This window comes from Hyperolius riggenbachi, chromosome 5 (genome assembly GCF_040937935.1).
Source record: "Hyperolius riggenbachi isolate aHypRig1 chromosome 5, aHypRig1.pri, whole genome shotgun sequence".
In the NCBI taxonomy this organism is placed as follows: Eukaryota; Metazoa; Chordata; class Amphibia; order Anura; family Hyperoliidae; genus Hyperolius; species Hyperolius riggenbachi.
Window position 1 is genome coordinate 397,780,249 of NC_090650.1, and position 18,021 is coordinate 397,798,269.

General features: G+C 45.2%; 1 protein-coding gene across 2 annotated transcripts in view; it reads right to left on the minus strand.

Moving 5' to 3' along the window:
- Positions 1-7,582: 7,582 nt before the first annotated feature.
- C5H8orf82 (chromosome 5 C8orf82 homolog) overlaps positions 7,583-18,021 on the minus strand; it is a 43,932-nt gene continuing 33,493 nt past the window's right edge. For both annotated transcript variants that reach the window (XM_068237896.1, XM_068237895.1), the window contains exon 3: positions 7,583-8,248. In XM_068237896.1, the coding sequence (XP_068093997.1) occupies positions 7,815-8,248 (434 nt within the window). In that variant the 3' untranslated portion in view covers positions 7,583-7,814. The remainder of the gene's footprint in view (positions 8,249-18,021) is intronic.

Below are 18,021 nucleotides of genomic sequence, written 5' to 3' on the forward strand. Positions count from 1 at the left end.
ACTAGTATAAAAGAGCTTCCATGATCTTCATTATTTGGACACTGCCCTTGCAAACGATCAGGAATGGATCGAAAAAGCAGCAAACCGCCATTCACGATCTTCTAATATTTTTTTCTTCTTAGGAGAGACTGAGCAGCAGTGACAATGTGAACATTTCAATATAAGGCAGATCACTTGGGTAATGACAGTTCTCATCTGACAATATGGCATTATAGATCCCAGATATTTGTCATGTTACTTATTGAAAATGATAATTTTGCAGTCTTGTTATAGAGATGTTCTGAAATGATTTTCTTCTGTTAGACATGAGCCAGACATTTGTTCCTCATTAATATGCTGATTTGTTAAACTGGCAGAATGACTTTACTGCCTTTATTGTTCCTTCTTGAAAATCCAATAACATTTGTTTCAAATTTCACAGAAATTGTCCTAAAGTGTACATGATCTGACATGTGACATGATGAGATAGACATGTACAGTGCCAAGCATACAAATGATGACGCTGTGTTCTTTTTCTTTAACTGAAAAGTGAAACATTTAGATCTGCAACATTTTCTCATACTGTGCTTGCACAGGACACTCCCGGCAATGGGAGCGCAATCAAGGACGTGCGTACAGTGGCCATCGATGGAAAATTAAAGTGGGTCGCTGCGGGGGACTGGAGGATTGGTTTGTCCAGGTGCAGGCACAGGGCGGCTGCAGGGGGCCAGTAGAAGTCCCAGGTAAGTTAAATTGGATTTTTTTTGAAGACTTTTTAAAGAAACTTGAGATCGGGTTACCTGGGACTTCTTCCAGTCCCTTGAGGTGCGTAGGATCCCCCACTGTCCTCTCTGTTCTGGCCAGCCTTCCCTTCTGTGCATACACGGCTCGACCACGCGCGCCCACCTGTCGTGCTCCTATGAGGCTGAGAAGCGCATGCACAGAAGCACACAACTGGCCAGATTACCTCGGAAGATTACTAGAGAACAGAGAGGACGGGGAGGGAGCCCACACACCTCATGGGGCTGGAGAAAGCCCCAGGTAAGTATAAATACACTAGTAAACCCTATCTAAAAGAGAATCTGTACTGTGTAAATCGTACATAAATAAATGTACCAGCCTGTTTGTTGTCTTCTTCTAGCCCCCTCTGTGACATTTTTGCCGCTCCCCGCTGCTTTCTTGGTGATAAAATCCCTGTTTTATTCACTGTTTTTATTCATCAGAGCAGGTGCCTCCTCTCAAGCCTGAACTGACTGCTGGAATGTTACTCCACTTGTTGCCTTAGCTGCTTGTCTGGGCTTTGAACTGATCATTCTGCATTCACAGCTTTTCACAAGGTCACAGCTCCTGAGTCTCGCAGACATGCTGGCAGTAAGCAGAGACCTTGCCTGTGACTCATACACACAGCACACTGGAGAGCAGAGGGGGGTGTGCATAACTATCACAGCAGAGGCAGCACATTCCTCCCTGGGTCGACAAAGCTTGACAAAGAAAAGAAGATTAGATATATTACAGAGACAGTGCAACTAGAAAAGGCTGCAGTAATCCAGACCACATTAGAATAGATAAAGGAACTTATAGCATAGAAGAAATAAGGCAGACAATTTTGTTACAGAGTCTCTTTAATACATTAGAATACATTTATTTTCTATTGCTTCCATTGCCTGTCACTCAGAGAGGAGGAAATATCTTGGTGTACAATACTGAGGGCTTATGGATATTGGAAGCTCTTGATATCACCTATAAGGAATCTCTGTTTCATCAAGTCCTCACCTGTCACAGGCGGTTCTTCTACCAGTGAGTCTACTGCCCTCCTACCGCCATGGGGCTCAGCAGGACTAATGTGTTCAGCATAGCTGGCATATAGAGAAAAGCGCCACAAGAATCTGCCTAGCTTCCGAAAATTGATATTTTTAGAGGTCAGACAGCTTCTGCAGGCAGTACCAGCTGTGTAATGATACCACCGCGACAACTCAGCTAATACCGCCAGCCTTCTGCCGCCACACGTACTTCCAATGCTACATTGATTTTCTTTCCTTTTTTTTTTTTTTACAGATTCAAGCTGAATTTTCAATTATGTTTAGAAATCATTGATCGAAAGTATTTAAAAAAAAAAAAAAGCTGAAATGTTGACCATAAGTGGTTCTATTACCAGTAGAGTTTATCTGAAGACTGAAATAACGAGATCATTGAAAAACCAAGATGAAAAGTGCTGCCAACAAAAGCAAATATCTGTCTGTGCTCTGCCACAAAGTTAAATACGTTCCATTCACAGAAGAGCTGTTCAGTGAATTACAGCCCTCGTCTATTCTACTCAAAGCAAACCTGGAACTTTCATAGAGGGAAAATATAGATACTTACCTCGGTAGACAGAAAAGCGAGATACTTACCACGTCCTCCTCCAGACCACTCCTTCTTGCAGAGTCCCTCACCTTGCAGCCGTGCTCTAGTACGGTCAGGCCTGCACAGTGCTCCATCAACAAGCCCTTGTCGATGAAGTTTAGAGAGACCGAGCAATGGAACTGCGAAGTAGAGTGAGGGCAAGAAGCCTTTGGATTATCTAGAGCAGAGTTCCCCATCCCAATCCTCAAGGCCCACCAACAGTACGTTTTGCAGAAAACCACACGCAATCACAGATGAGAATTAGTGTCTCAGCAGAGCTGATTAGCTACCTCTGTGGATTTCCACAAAGCATGCTCTGTTGGTGGGCCTTGAGGACAGGGTTGGGGAACGCTGATCTAAAGGCTTCCCTCTACTGAGGTAAGTATATAATTTGGGCACTTACAGGTACACTTTAAGCCCCAATGACTGTTGTTTTATGTACATTGAAAGCACAGCTCAATGAATTAGTATTTTTTTTTTTTTTTTTTAGTAATCTGTCCCTCCTCACCTAACCTGCAGTGTACTATGTACTAAGGGAGAGGTTATGTGTTATGTACAGCAGTTATTAGTGATTGGTTACCACCATAGGAATGGACTCACCCCAAATGTGCTTTGGTTATCTGCAGTATACTCATTGGGCTTGATTCACTAAGACAAATCGCATGCCTTATCAAAGTTAACACGCCTTATCAAAGTAGCATAGCGAGCGCTGCGAACTTATGCCTGCTAATTGGCAATGACAAGAGCTTCACTCGTCCTACCCTGAGCCCCTGCTGGTTCGTAGCACTCGCTATGCTACTCTGATAAGGCGTGTTAACTTTGATAAGTCATGCTATTTGTCTTAGTGAATCAAGCCCTTTGAGTGAATAGACCTGGAATTTCTGCAATGCAACGCCTAAGCTCGCATCATTTATATAGCGTTTTATTAAACCTATTGGTTCTGGAAAATTTGTTTTGGCAGAGACCCATGCTCCTAGTAATATTTCTCCCTCGCTTAGGAACACGACCCTGATCCCCCCCCCCCCACCCTGGCCTTGAGGTTTTGTAAGTAGTTTCCTCTGTGCACTGCTCTACATAATTAGAGGCACGCCCCCACAGCTCTCCCCCTACTCTGCCGGTTGGTAGAGCCCCAGATAACCCAGAGCTCTACTGTACAGTAAGGTCCCGCGTATACGGCACTAGTGAGGATCACCTGATGCTGGATATATGTGCTTGCCGAATGCTTGAGCCACAAACCTCCCCCCCCAAATACTTACCGAGCCTCCAGTGACATCTGGCAATCCCCCATGCTTACTCCGTGCACGCAAACGGGCATGTCATCTGACCGCCCAGCATCAGGTGTCGTGACATGCCCACTTACGTGCATGGACGCCTGAAGCTGCTAGGAGCGCGCTAGGTGCTGCAGGAAGGCTGTTAGAAAGCGCTGGAGGCTTGGTAAGTATTTTAAAGAGTAACTGTCGGGCATAAAATCAAAAATCAATTCTTTATTTTTATCTGGTAAACAAGTAATAAGGATGCTAACCAGGCAATCCAAAAGTTAAAATCCACTCTTATTTTTCTTCTCCATAAAACATCATTCCCCAGTTTCCCTGGCTCTTATTTGGTACATCTGCCGCACACAGGAAATTGCAGGGCATGCTGGGTTTACTTTTTCTCCTTTACTTTCCCCTCTGACTTAACTAATGCAGCCTGATTGGCTGAAGCCTCTTTCTCTCCTGGTTCTCTCCCCCCCCCCCCCCACACACACACAACTCTGTTCCTCTCTGATTGGCCGATATTTCTCAATGCATTTTCCACTGCAGAGCTGGGTAGGAGTGTCTGAAGACTGGGAGGAGGGCAGGCAATGCATACACAGACAGAGTAAGGGAGGAAATTATGTCAGGATTGGCTTCGAGATACACAGACAAAATGGAAACTCCTAAGAAGGTTTTTCTCTTTTTTTTACTATAGAAAAATCACTAAAATATAAATAAAATATAAATGTGGACAGTGCAATACATCTGTTATGTAAGTAGAGCAAGTATTTATCTACTTATATATGTGTTTTTTTCTGAGATACTATGGCTGACAGTTCCACTTTAAAATCCTGAAAACTCGCCGAAAGCAAAGTCCCAGTTATCACACAGGAATGCCGGTTAGTTGAGACTTCCGGTTGCCCGAGTTCCGGATAACTGGGACTCTACTGTATTTAGAAACTTTACTGATTTAAAACTGAAGTGTTTATGTATTTTATTAGTGCGTGAAAGGAGCGGGCAGCCTACCAAGAAAATTCCTGGCATTGGACTTTAATCTTACGGATATCTGATGATGTTGTGCGAAATGTTGATCCATTAGCGGTCAGGCATCTAATAACATCAATGGACGTCTGAAAGGCGGGCTGAAGGCTGCAGCCTTGTAGGCTGTAAATTAACTAAACAAGCTGTAACAAGCCCGTCTTTTATAAAGTGCGCAGAGAGCTCATCACAGAACGCACACGGCTCTGCTCATCCTCGGGAAAGGGGATTTGTCAGAAAGAACATACACTTAAAAGGACAACTAAGTCAAAAAGCACTCCATTTATCCTAATACCGACTATCATAGCCACAAAGTTCAGAGGCGCACTGCTGTGAAATACTAATATGGATTTCTAGAATAATAACCATACCAAGGCTTCCCACTACAGAAGTATCTAACTTTATTTTTCTTTTTAACCTCCCTGGCAGTAATCCCGAGCTAAGCTCGGGCTAGCCGCCAGAGGCTCCATGCAAGTGAATGGAGGACAGTGGGAGCTTTTATTCACCTCCCGGGGGATCCAGACGTCGGTAGCTGTTCTTCTTCCTGTCCTTGGAGGCTCTTAATCACTCTGGTGAGATCGCCGTCATTGATCTCACCGAAGTGTTACAGCGCCACCTGGAGGACGGAGGTAAAATTGCAGCACTGGAGCCCAGGGAGTTGAGTGAGAGCTGGGGCTGCTGCTGGCTTTCTGGCAGCATGATTGTTTCCTGATTTTAGGATCTGAAAAGACCCCCAAATAATCATACCGCCAGGGAGGTTAAAAAAAAGAACAGGATTAAACTTCATCCCAATCAGTAGCCGATACCCCCATTCCTACGAGAAATCTTTACCTTTTCTCTAATAGTGCATCAGCCACGTCTGTGTGGCTATGTGAAGCCCCTCCCATCACATGATGCCATGGCCCTGACAGTTTCCAGTCTGTGAACCTTGTTGCACTGTGGGACATAATAACTTTTTCCAACTGCCAAGCAAGCATTATCTGCCTCTGTGCATATAAATATAGGCCTATCACATTGTTAGTAGGTGTGTTAATAAATGATGGCAGTTGGTGCTGTCCGGTTTTTTTTTTTTTTCATGTCTAACAGCAATAAAGATGATGACCTGCAGGCTCACAGTACATCAAACAACATGGACGATGCAGCAAATATCATTCATTCCTTCATCTATCTTCTATTTTATAACTTCTCACTTTGCAATGTATTGATATATGTCTCCCCTACTAATATCTTTCAGTAAAGTTTCCCTTCATCTCACTTCAGTTTTCCTTTAATGTACTGTTGAAGGCCAATTTCGGCACTTTTTAAAGGGAATCTGAAGTGAAAATGAACTTATGATATAATGATTTGTATGTGTAGTACAGCTAAGAAATAGAACATTAGCAGCACAGATATGAGCCTCATAATGGCCTCAATTCACTAAGCAGTTTAGACTAGTCTACTGATGGTTTTTAGTCTACTGATGGTTTGATGTAATGTTTTAGACCTGTTTTTAGACCTGGTCTATAACATTCGGTAATTAGGTTGGTAAAGCAGGGGAAATGATCAAAAGATGCAATTCACAAGGGCAAACAAGGAGTAACCACGCCCACTTTTTCTGACAGACCAGCTGATTTCTGTCAGTCATAGCTACTCGTTTGTGAATTGCATCTTTTGATCATTTCCCCTGCTTTATCGACCTAATTACCGAATGTTTGAGACCAGGTCTAAAAACATATGGTAATTATTAGTGAATTTCCTTTTGATGCAACTGATTTACACCAAACCTTCAGTAGACTAAAAACCATCAGTAGACTAGTCTAAACTGCTTAGTGAATTGAGGCCATCGTTTCCAGTAAAAGAAGAGTTAAGAAACTTCAGTTGTCTATGCAAAAGAGCTTCTCTGAGCTCTCTGACCAAACTTGGGTCGGCTACAGTGCTGTTTTCTGCAGTTATCCCAACCTGTCTCTCATTGTTTCTTGTTAGTTTAAGGCAGTGATCCTCAAACTACAGTCCACGGGCCGAATGTGACCTCCTGAGGCTTTTTTTACTGGCCCCCAAACACAAATTGTATAACTTATACATGTGACCCACTGCACCTTTAAATATCAGCGACCTGCAGTGCTGGCACCACCCATCCACATACTGTAGAAGCCAGCGAGCGGTTATTCGCTGGCTTCCAATCTAAATCTGGATCAGGTGATACTGCTGTCCAAATGGATGGCAAGTTGTCACCTGGGTATACTTCACTGTCTGGTGCACAAAGACGTTCTTCTTTCACCGCATGACTGAATGGCTGCTGCTGGGAGTTTTCCTCCGGGCATGATTGGTTAAATGTAATGTTTTTCAACCGGCCCGGCACTTGACCAAGAAAGTTTGGGGACCCCTGGTTTAAGGTTTTACTGTCAGGAAGTTCAAAGAGTCATTAGCTTTGCTCTGTTTCATCATTTAAAATACAGAGTGTAATTTGTAAACTGCAAATATTAGAGAATGATGCAATGTTATAAAAAAACACTATATAAAACTTAAAAAAAAATATGAGACTCTTTTCTTTGATACTAATGTTCTATTCATTATCCGTACTACACATACAATTCATTATATCATACGGTTTTTTTTCCTCTTCAGTGTCCCTTTAAATTAAGTTTTGAAAAGTGTGGAAAGAAGTTGTTTTGGGGGAGGGGCATTGCTCTCTGTGTCCCACCCCATTGTAGAGAGTTTCCTTCATTTCCTGTTCCTGCGACCTCCATGCAGCTTTGTGGCTTTGATATAAAAACTGGTAGTCCCAGAGACAGGAAATGAGAAACAGAAATATAAACTCGCCATGGATTCTAACTCTGTTCTACTCCATGAAAGATGTTTTGGTTGTTGCGGTCTCTTCCGCCCTTGGAGAGATTTCCCCACGTCCTCTCCAGGCATGAAGCGAGTGAGATTCTCACAGTGTAACTAAAAAGGCAATAATAATACTAAAGTTCTAACTCATCACTATAATATACATATATCACCTGAATTGGGGCATGAAGAGTTGAAGTGTTGTCAGGCTTGTGCCCACAAGCTGAAGTATATGGAAGAGGGGCAGAAAAACGGAAGGAGGGTTTGGCACACTAAAGAAGAGGGTAAATACATCTGCTCCTGCTAATGTTTCCAGAAATGTGGCAAAGTCTGCTGGCTCTGTATCAGTAATAGGTGGCCAATGTAGTAATCTCAGATCAGCGGGATCAGCTCACTGGTCAGTGTGTACCGTTTGTTGTTCCAGTGGAAGTGAGTGGGGACGCCAGTATTAGACCCACCAGTGAATTCAAAACAAGGACTAAGCTCAAACGCCAGTGATGATTTGACGAGTCCCACACCACCGGTCTTCTCTGGTGCCGGGTGATACACCCGCCCATTCTCTGGCAGCATCACCAGCTTCTCTGGCTCAAACGGAACCACCAGCTTGTCTCCACCCCCGCAGTACGACAGCTGCTGGAGGCCCGATCCCTCGCCTGGCAGGAGGTGAGTGAAGACGATGGGGCGGTCGTCACAGCGGATGTAATTGAGTTCCCTGCCACAGGGGGAGATATACGGGAAGTCTTCCTCGTAGCGGCCGCTGGTGTTTCTCCGCACTTGCTTGAAGAAGAACGCCAGAAACTGCTTGTCTGAAAGACACGGGAAAGACAATGGGTGGGATTTATCAATTCAGCCTCTGGGCTTCACAAGAAGCTTTTGTAACACATTTACTGTACAGTGGCAGCTTGATTTGTGAGCATAATTCGTTCTGGAGACATGCTTGTAATCCAAAGCACTCTTATATCAAAGCAAAGTTCCCCATAAGAATTAATGGAAACTCAGATGATTCGTTCCACAATCCAAAAACATTCATAGAAAAAATATTTAATACAAAGCACTGTATAAAGTAAAAATATAGAGAAATACTTTCACTATAACTAGCAAAATCATTTCCAGTGGTTGGCTCACACAAACCTTTTTCGGTGGCTTTAACAAGGAACTTATCCAGCAATACGGATTGCCCTAAGTGTGGGGGGATGCTGATTTTCGGCATATCATTTGGCAATGTCTGCAAGGGGTACTTTTTTGGAATCAGTCTCTCTCGGAGAGGTAGTATCACGGTTCCTGTGCAGCCAGCGAGAGCAGACAGTGTAATGTCCACCAGGGCTGTGGAGTCTGAGTTGGAGTAATTTTGGGTACCTAGAGTCGGGGTTGGAGTCGGTGGTTTCATAAACGGAGTTGGATGATTTATGTACCAAATCCACAGCCCTGGTAAGTACCATATATACGCGGATATAAGCTGGCCCGTGTATAAGCCGAGGTACCCACTTTTCCCTAAGAAAACAGGAAAACGTGTTTGACTCGCATATAAGCCCCCTCTCCACAGAATCCAGATGTGCCCCCAGTACAAGTCAGCTCCCTTCCCCATAGCCAGATGTGCCCCAAGGATGATACAGCTGTGCCTCAAGACACCACACAGGAAGAATTCTGGATCATTGCACTGCTGAGGTTGCTGGAATGCTCTGCTCCACATGCTGGGGGACACAGGTAGTCTTGCAGCGCACTCTGCACACCATGTTGCAGGGGATGCGGGGCACAGACACAGCAAAGAGCCCTTGTACTAGTGCAGGATCACTAGTGCACGATCCTTACGCTCCAATGCCAGTAACAAAACCTGCTCCATCATCCATTCTGCTCCACTGACTCATATATAAGCCAAGGGGGTAACTTTTCAGCACATTTTTGTGCTGAAAAATTAGGTTTATACACGAGTATATACAGTATTAGACTAACAAGTTAGAGTCTGAGCCATTTTGGGTACCTTGAGACAGAGTCAGTGGTTTCAGAGCCAGAGTCGGACGATTTTTGTACCGACTTCACAGCCCTGGTGCCCACTCCGATGGTCCGCTGTGATCTGGCTGGAGCCCGGGGCAGATGTGTTACCTCCATATGCTATATAATGGAATGCATCCGTTTGTCCGGGATCATCATGGACTGCACAGAAGTGTGGTCCATTTACCGCAATAGATCTCACGGATCAGTTGCAGCGTGACAAGTGTGAACAACTCCTATATATAAAATAGGAGCCGTTCTCTGTCAGTTTTGCAATAAGCAGAGAACAGACAAAAACAAATAGAAAAAAAATATACATTACTTTGGGCTTCCTCCGGCCCTCTTCAGTCTGATTGCTCCCTTGCCGTCCTCCTGCACCGCCTGGGTCCTCCGCTATTTGGCCCGGTAAGTCTTCTAGTTGGGGCATATTGCGCATGCGCGGGCCAGGTGCAAGCGTGCCATCATCGCGTTCTAGTTGCACATAGAAAGCTCCCAGTGACGGGAGCAGGATGGGGTGGTACACGCAGCCAGAATGCAGGTACTCCGACTGGCCCTGACTGAAGGCGTTACCAGACCGAATAGCGGAGGATCCAGGTGGCACTGGAAGATGGCGAGGGAGCGATCACCCTGCAGGGAGCTGGAGGAAACCCCAGGTATGTATAACTTTTTTCTATCCCCCGTCTCAGGTACACTTTAACTCCTCTAACGCCAACTGGCGGCCGCAGAGTGGTTCCCCCAGGACCGCCTAACGCAGATTGGTGTTGGGCCCTGGAGGCAGGGATTAGGTGGGAATGCCTGCGCGTTCCCTGCCGAGACACAGAGCGGCGCACAGTAAACAGCCTGCCAGCCGCGATTGGAGCTGGCAGGCTGTTAGAACCCCCCCCGTTATTTTCTTTTGTACAGCGCTGCGATCTAGAGCAGCGCTGTACAGGGGGCAGCTTTGTCACTTAGCTGTCCCCTGGAGTGGCTCACAATGTAATTCCTCTCATAGGCTGATGACTATGAGAGGTGATTGAAGTGTACTGATCTCAGGGGTGGGAGGGATAGCAAAAAAAAAAAAAAATAGTTTATTTTATTTAAAAAAAAATAACTATTTAAATGAATAACAAAAATCAGCCACAATCACCAAAAAAATCCTCTATTAGTGGCAAGAAAAGGAGGTTAAAATAATTTGGGTTGTAAGTTGTATGGCCCAGCAACAAATTGTTGTCAGTGAAGTGCGGAATTGTAAGAAATCACCTGGTCACTAGGGGGGTATAAACCTATAGTCCTCAAATGGTTAAGTGGGAACACAGGCTTACACTATGGGGTTCTATGGCCTGTAATTACAAGTCATACCTCTATAGAGAATGCATACATACACAGAGCATATAAGCCATTACCTATAGCTCATACTCTGCAGGCAGTCAGAAATACATGCAAGGCAAAGATGACAGGAAATGTATATACAGCATATGAAGCATAAACAGAGCAATGCTATCGCAGCCAGATGGTGCTTTGCAATCAACTGCTTAATGACACGACAAATGCCAAATTACACCAAATAATAACAAATCAAAAGCTGCTAAATAACGGTTTTGTGAGAGAAGAGGCAGAGTGTTGTGCAGTGCAGCAGAGTAATGACAGAGAGGAGGACGGATGTGCGGTGGAGGGAACATGTGGTCTATCCCATCAGCGTACAAGCACACATAAAATATGCTAAATCACATTCGCCCCCTGATCTGCAATGTTATTTTTCACTGATTTTTCTCCAGAGAAGAGATCTTGAATCAACTGTATAAAGTACTGTGCGCATACATACCAAGTACTGCAGTGCTGCCTGGAGAGACATCTGCACTGTTACTGTATAAACGATTACCTGTAGCAGTGCCACCTGAACGCCCGGTGGTACCACTAGTAAAAAGGCACCGACAATCCATCTCCTACCTACACTATCATTTTGTATTGACCTGAGGAAGCGGGCTATGACCCTTGAAACGCGTTGTCCGATTGCTTTGTGAATAAAAACATTTTTCCAGTTGAACTGGTGTCTATATCTTCTGGAGAGGTAAGTGATTACCTCTTTTTTATTTATATTTTAAAACACTAAAACAGCACACACATTGGGCACCTCCATCCTACCAGTCACATCTCCTTTGGAGGTAATAGCTTTGCAGCTGTTCTGGAAAGTCTATTGTACTACAGGAGAGCGACCATCCAGTATCCAGCAGGACCTGGAGTACCGAGCAGGGACGGTTAATTCCCTGCAGGCCTATACGGTGGTTGCAGGAACTGCAACTCACTTTTGTGAGTATATATCTACTGTATATAGTTTTATCCTCCCTGTACCTGACGATACTGCACCATGGGGCTCCCGATCTCTCTCTACTTCTTGCCTAGGTATTCTTGGCCCTACAAGCAGGGCTGTGGAGTCGGAGTCGGAGTCGTGGAGTCGGGCAATTTTGGGTGCCTGGAGTCGGAGTCGGAGTCGGGAAAAAATGCACCGACTTCGACTCCTAATGAATTTGTAACTGTAATTAAAATAGAAAATATGATAAAATGTTCTATTTTTCAGATAATAGTCATTAAAAATAATGTATATATACAGTAATAGCTGTGCTTAGTCCACAAAAATTAAATAAACCAATCAAAATTAGTTACTTGTGCGGCTTCAATAAAGCAGTCCCCGTATTTTTAAGGTCAGATATACATATCTGATTGTGACTGTATATATGATGTGTACACAGGAATCTCTTATATATACTAAATAACATCTATGCTGTAAGAATAAAGCCTGATGTGTAGCCGTGTCACTAATAGAGATGGTTAACGAGATGGAAATAATTCTGCATTGATGCTGATTTATGCAAATGTATGCACTCCCTTTGCTGATGAAATCAAATAATTTGATATGTTGTTAAAATTTGGTTTGGTGACTACAAATTAAAGGGTAACTGAGACGGATGAAAAGTAAAGTTTTATACATACCTGGGGCTTCCTCCAGCCCCCTTCAGGCTAATCAGTCCCTCGCTGTCCTCCACCACCCGGATCTTCTGCTATGAGTCCTGGTAATTCAGCCAGTCAGCGCTGTCCGGCCGCATGCCGCTCCCACAGCCAGGAACATTCTGCACCTGCGCAATAGTGCTGCACAGGTGTAGTATGCTCCTGGCGGCGGAGTGTGTACATGCGCACTACGCCCAACTGGCTCAAGTACCTGGACTCATAGCAGAAGATCCAGGTGGTGGAGGAGGACAACGAGGGACTGATTATCCTGAAGGCGGCTGGAAGAAGCCCCAGGTATATATAAAACTTTAATTTCATCTGTCTCAGGTTTACTTTGTTACACAGTAGTACTATACTCTACATATGCACTCCCCACAGAGCTGCAGGGAATCCACTGAGAATGCTGTGCACAATGAACACAGAGGTGTTGTCTTTTACAATCTCCTCATTCCCCTGCAGAGTACCTGCACATCATTCTTAGATGTACCCACACTTACATTGCCTAGGGCCTGATAGATGTTCTTTGTTCTGGTTTGTACCTTTTACAAGTACTCTTACCAAGGACTAGTTTTAGTCTAAAGGGAATAAATATAGTAGTCTACATATCCTTCTCACTTCAGTTGTCTTGTAAAATTCCTAAGCGTTGGCAGTTAAGAGACAAATTTCATGTTACATACTTTTAATCAACAAAATTGTAATATGCAAATTAGAGGAGTCGGAGTCGAGGAGTCGGAGTCGGTGGAATCCTAAACTGAGGAGTCGGAGTCGGTGGATTTTTGGACCGACTCCACAGCCCTGCCTACAAGAATCACAGAAGAAAACCCCCCTATACCTTAAAGCAGAACTCTATTTTCTACATGACTATGGCATAAAATGAAATCCCTGGTAATTGCCAGTCTGATATCCAACAATCTACTATTATTATTTATATAGCACCAACACCTTCCGTAGCGCAGTACATTGTACAAAACCAATAGTGGGGAACATAGATACATGAGAAGTTCAAAAATTTGTACAACTATCCAGCAATTAGAGGCGTATCTAGAGGGGTACAGGCATGGCTCATACCATGGGCGCCACAGTACCATGGGCACCATGCCTGCTCTTGTTCTGCATCGCCATGCCTGTCCTGTGTTGCTCTGCCAAGCCTGCCCCGTGCCTCCCCATCCCTCAGACCTCAAATCAGATTACTTCTATTATTTGGGGAGCATAGTTAATTTATGAATCTAGGTTGCACTTGGCTTTGTGTTAGAAAACAGGACAGAGTGGGAAAAAGAGCTTTTTTCAAAAAAGTAACTTCAGCAATATCCCAAGCCAAAAACAATAGGCAACCATAACACATGTATGCCAGAAAGGATGCTGTTTTTAGAGGTGAAGGGTACTCTGACCAGGGGGACGGGGAAGCAATTTCAGTGTTTGCCATAGGCTTTATATTACCCAGATAAGCCCGTGCCAGCAATACAAATACAGCCATAGTTGATATGTGGTTTGAGACATCACCAATACTTCAGCAGAATAAGCATCACTAGGAGGAGGCCCCTGCCCTTGCGAGTTTACAATCTAGAGATCTACCGTTATCTGAAATGGCTCATAGCCCACAATGTTTATGATCACACTCTAAAACATATTACCCAGCGCTGTACAATAAATACGGGAGACACAACATTAACCCTTTCCTCTCCCATTATTTTTTTACCCACTGTGCTGCGGGATGCTGGTCGGGTCTCTACCTCCTTGCAGTACAGTGAGGACGTGACAAAGAATCAGTGGCTGTAGCTCCATCCCCACTGAATGCGCGCCCATGTAATTACGTTATTACGCAGTGCAACAGGGTACCAAAGGGGACATAGCCTGATGCCATGGCTGACTAGATCCGTGCCACACTTGGGGCTTGTTTCACTAAACTGAGATAACTCAAATATCACACCTTATCAAAGTTAACACGCCTTATCAGAGTAGCATAGAGAGCGTTTCAAACCTGCAGGGGCTCAGGGCAGGATGAGTGCCATTGTCAATTAGCAGGCATACGTTTGTAGCGCTCGCTATGCTACTCTGATAAGGTATGTTAACTTTGATGAGGTGTGATATCTTTGATAAGGTGTGATAACTATGATGAGGTGTGATATTTTTGATGAGGTGTGATATCTTTGATAAGGTGTGATATCTTTGATAAGGTGTGATATCTTTGATAAGGTGTGATATCTTTGATAAGGTGTGATATCTTTGATAAGGTGTGATAACTTTGATAAGGTGTGATATCTTTGATAAGGTGTGATATCTTTTCATAAGGTGTGATCCTAGATGTGGCATTGGCACAGGCAGCGCAAATGCGCCCATGCAATATTTGTATTACGTGGCTCAGTGGTGGTGGCACTGATCTAAAGGGGCGGACACTGTGCCGATTTTATCCGGCAACAGCCCCACCTAGCGACAGACATTTTTCCTGTTACATTGGACCTACAATGGAAAGTCAGACACAGGATTAAAAAGCATTAAACACCGTTACACAGAGGCATTACAGTGGTAAACAAGAGTACACAAAATAGTGATGTAACAAACAATGGTGCACAGATTGCAATGTAGGGATAAATATAGCAGACGAGTCACTAAGTCTATAGGGTGGCAGAGAAGAGCACAGGTGGAGGGGGGCCTTGCTAAATCTGCTGTACAAATGCCCTGTACTCCTCTCTTTGACCCTCCCTGTGGTTTTTACACCTCCATACCTGAAGCAGGCAGCTCCTCCTATATCCCCGGCTATGAAGACCCATATGTCAGGGTTGTCCAAACATTTTAGGCCAAGAGCCATATCACCGTTCTTGAGAGTGCTGGGGGCCAAACTAGCAAAATTAAACACAATTTCTGCTGATTGCCGTTAGGTACACTATGCCTGTAACATTTTGCCAAATAAAACATTTAAACAGGAAATAACCCATTTACCATGTGCAGTTAGCATGTTCCTTTCAGTATGCTGGAATATTGCAACTGGCACCGTGACAGCTGCTAATCAGTGGCTTCTGCTGCTACAGTGGTGGCTGCTAATCAATGGCTGCTACTGCTACTGTGGTGGTTGCTAATCAGTGGCTCCTGCTCCTACAGTGGTGGTTGCTAATCAGTGGCTGCTACTAGAGTGGTGGTTGCTAATCAGTGGCTCCTGCTACTACAGTGGTGGTTGCTAATCAGTGGCTCCTGCTACTACAGTGGTGGTTGCTAATCAGTGGCTCCTGCTACTACAGTGGTGGTTGCTAATCAGTGGCTCCTGCTGCTACAGTGGTGGTTGCTAATCAGTGGCTCCTGCTGCTACAGCGGTGGTTGCTAATCAGTGGCTCCTGCTGCTACAGTGGTGGTTGTTAATCAGTGGCTCCTGCTACTACAGTGGTGGTTGTTAATCAGTGGCTCCTACTACTACAGTGGTGGTTGCTAATCAGTGGCTCCTGCTACTACAGTGGTGGTTGCTAATCAGTGGCTGCTACTGCTACAGTGGTGGTTGCTAATCAGTGGCTCCTGCTACTACAGTGGTGGTTGCTAATCAGTGGCTCCTGCTACTACAGTGGTGGTTGTTAATCAGTGGCTCCTACTACTACAGTGGTGGTTGCTAATCAGTGGCTCCTGCTACTACAGTGGTGGTTGCTAATCAGTGGCTCCTGCTACTACAGTGGTGGTTGCTAATCAGTGGCTGCTACTGCTACAGTGGTGGTTGCTAATCAGTGGCTCCTGCTACTACAGTGGTGGTTGTTAATCAGTGGCTGCTACTGCTACAGTGGTGGTTGCTAATCAGTGGCTCCTGCTACTACAGTGGTGGTTGCTAATCAGTGGCTGCTACTGCTACAGTGGTGGTTGCTAATCAGTGGCTCCTGCTACTACAGTGGTGGTTGCTAATCAGTGGCTCCTGCTGCTAAAGTGGTGGTTGCTAATCAGTGGCTCCTGCTGCTACAGTGGTGGTTGTTAATCAGTGGCTCCTGCTACTACAGTGGTGGTTGTTAATCAGTGGCTCCTACTACTACAGTGGTGGTTGCTAATCAGTGGCTCCTGCTACTACAGTGGTGGTTGCTAATCAGTGGCTCCTGCTGCTACAGTGGTGGTTGCTAATCAGTGGCTCCTGCTACTACAGTGGTGGGTGCTAATCAGTGGCTCCTGCTACTACAGTGGTGGTTGCTAATCAGTGGCTGCTACTGCTACAGTGGTGGTTGCTAATCAGTGGCTCCTGCTGCTACAGTGGTGGTTGCTAATCAGTGGCTCCTGCTACTACAGTGGTGGTTGCTAATCAGTGGCTCCTGCTGCTACAGTGGTGGTTGCTAATCAGTGGCTCCTGCTACTACAGTGGTGGTTGCTAATCAGTGGCTCCTGCTACTACAGTGGTGGTTGTTAATCAGTGGCTCCTACTACTACAGTGGTGGTTGCTAATCAGTGGCTCCTGCTACTACAGTGGTGGTTGCTAATCAGTGGCTCCTGCTGCTACAGTGGTGGTTGTTAATCAGTGGCTCCTGCTACTACAGTGGTGGTTGCTAATCAGTGGCTCCTGCTACTACAGTGGTGGGTGCTAATCAGTGGCTCCTGCTACTACAGTGGTGGTTGCTAATCAGTGGCTGCTACTGCTACAGTGGTGGTTGCTAATCAGTGGCTCCTGCTGCTACAGTGGTGGTTGCTAATCAGTGGCTCCTGCTACTACAGTGGTGGTTGCTAATCAGTGGCTCCTGCTGCTACAGTGGTGGTTGCTAATCAGTGGCTCCTGCTACTACAGTGGTGGTTGCTAATCAGTGGCTCCTGCTACTACAGTGGTGGTTGCTAATCAGTGGCTCCTGCTACTACAGTGGTGGTTGCTAATCAGTGGCTCCTGCTACTACAGTGGTGGTTGCTAATCAGTGGCTCCTGCTACTACAGTGGTGGTTGCTAATCAGTGGCTGCTACTGCTACAGTGGTGGTTGCTAATCAGTGGCTCCTGCTGCTACAGTGGTGGTTGCTAATCAGTGGCTCCTGCTACTACAGTGGTGGTTGCTAATCAGTGGCTCCTGCTACTACAGTGGTGGTTGCTAATCAGTGGCTCCTGCTACTACAGTGGTGGTTGCTAATCAGTGGCTGCTACTGCTACAGTGGTGGTTGCTAATCAGTGGCTCCTGCTACTACAGTGGTGGTTGCTAATCAGTGGCTCCTGCTGCTACAGTGGTAGTTGCTAATCAGTGGCTCCTGCTACTACAGTGGTGGTTGCTAATCAGTGGCTCCTGCTGCTACAGTGGTGGTTGTTAATCAGTGGCTCCTGCTACTACAGTGGTGGTTGCTAATCAGTGGCTCCTGCTACTACAGTGGTGGGTGCTAATCAGTGGCTCCTGCTACTACAGTGGTGGTTGCTAATCAGTGGCTGCTACTGCTACAGTGGTGGTTGCTAATCAGTGGCTCCTGCTACTACAGTGGTGGTTGCTAATCAGTGGCTCCTGCTGCTAAAGTGGTGGTTGCTAATCAGTGGCTCCTGCTGCTACAGTGGTGGTTGTTAATCAGTGGCTCCTGCTACTACAGTGGTGGTTGTTAATCAGTGGCTCCTACTACTACAGTGGTGGTTGCTAATCAGTGGCTCCTGCTACTACAGTGGTGGTTGCTAATCAGTGGCTCCTGCTGC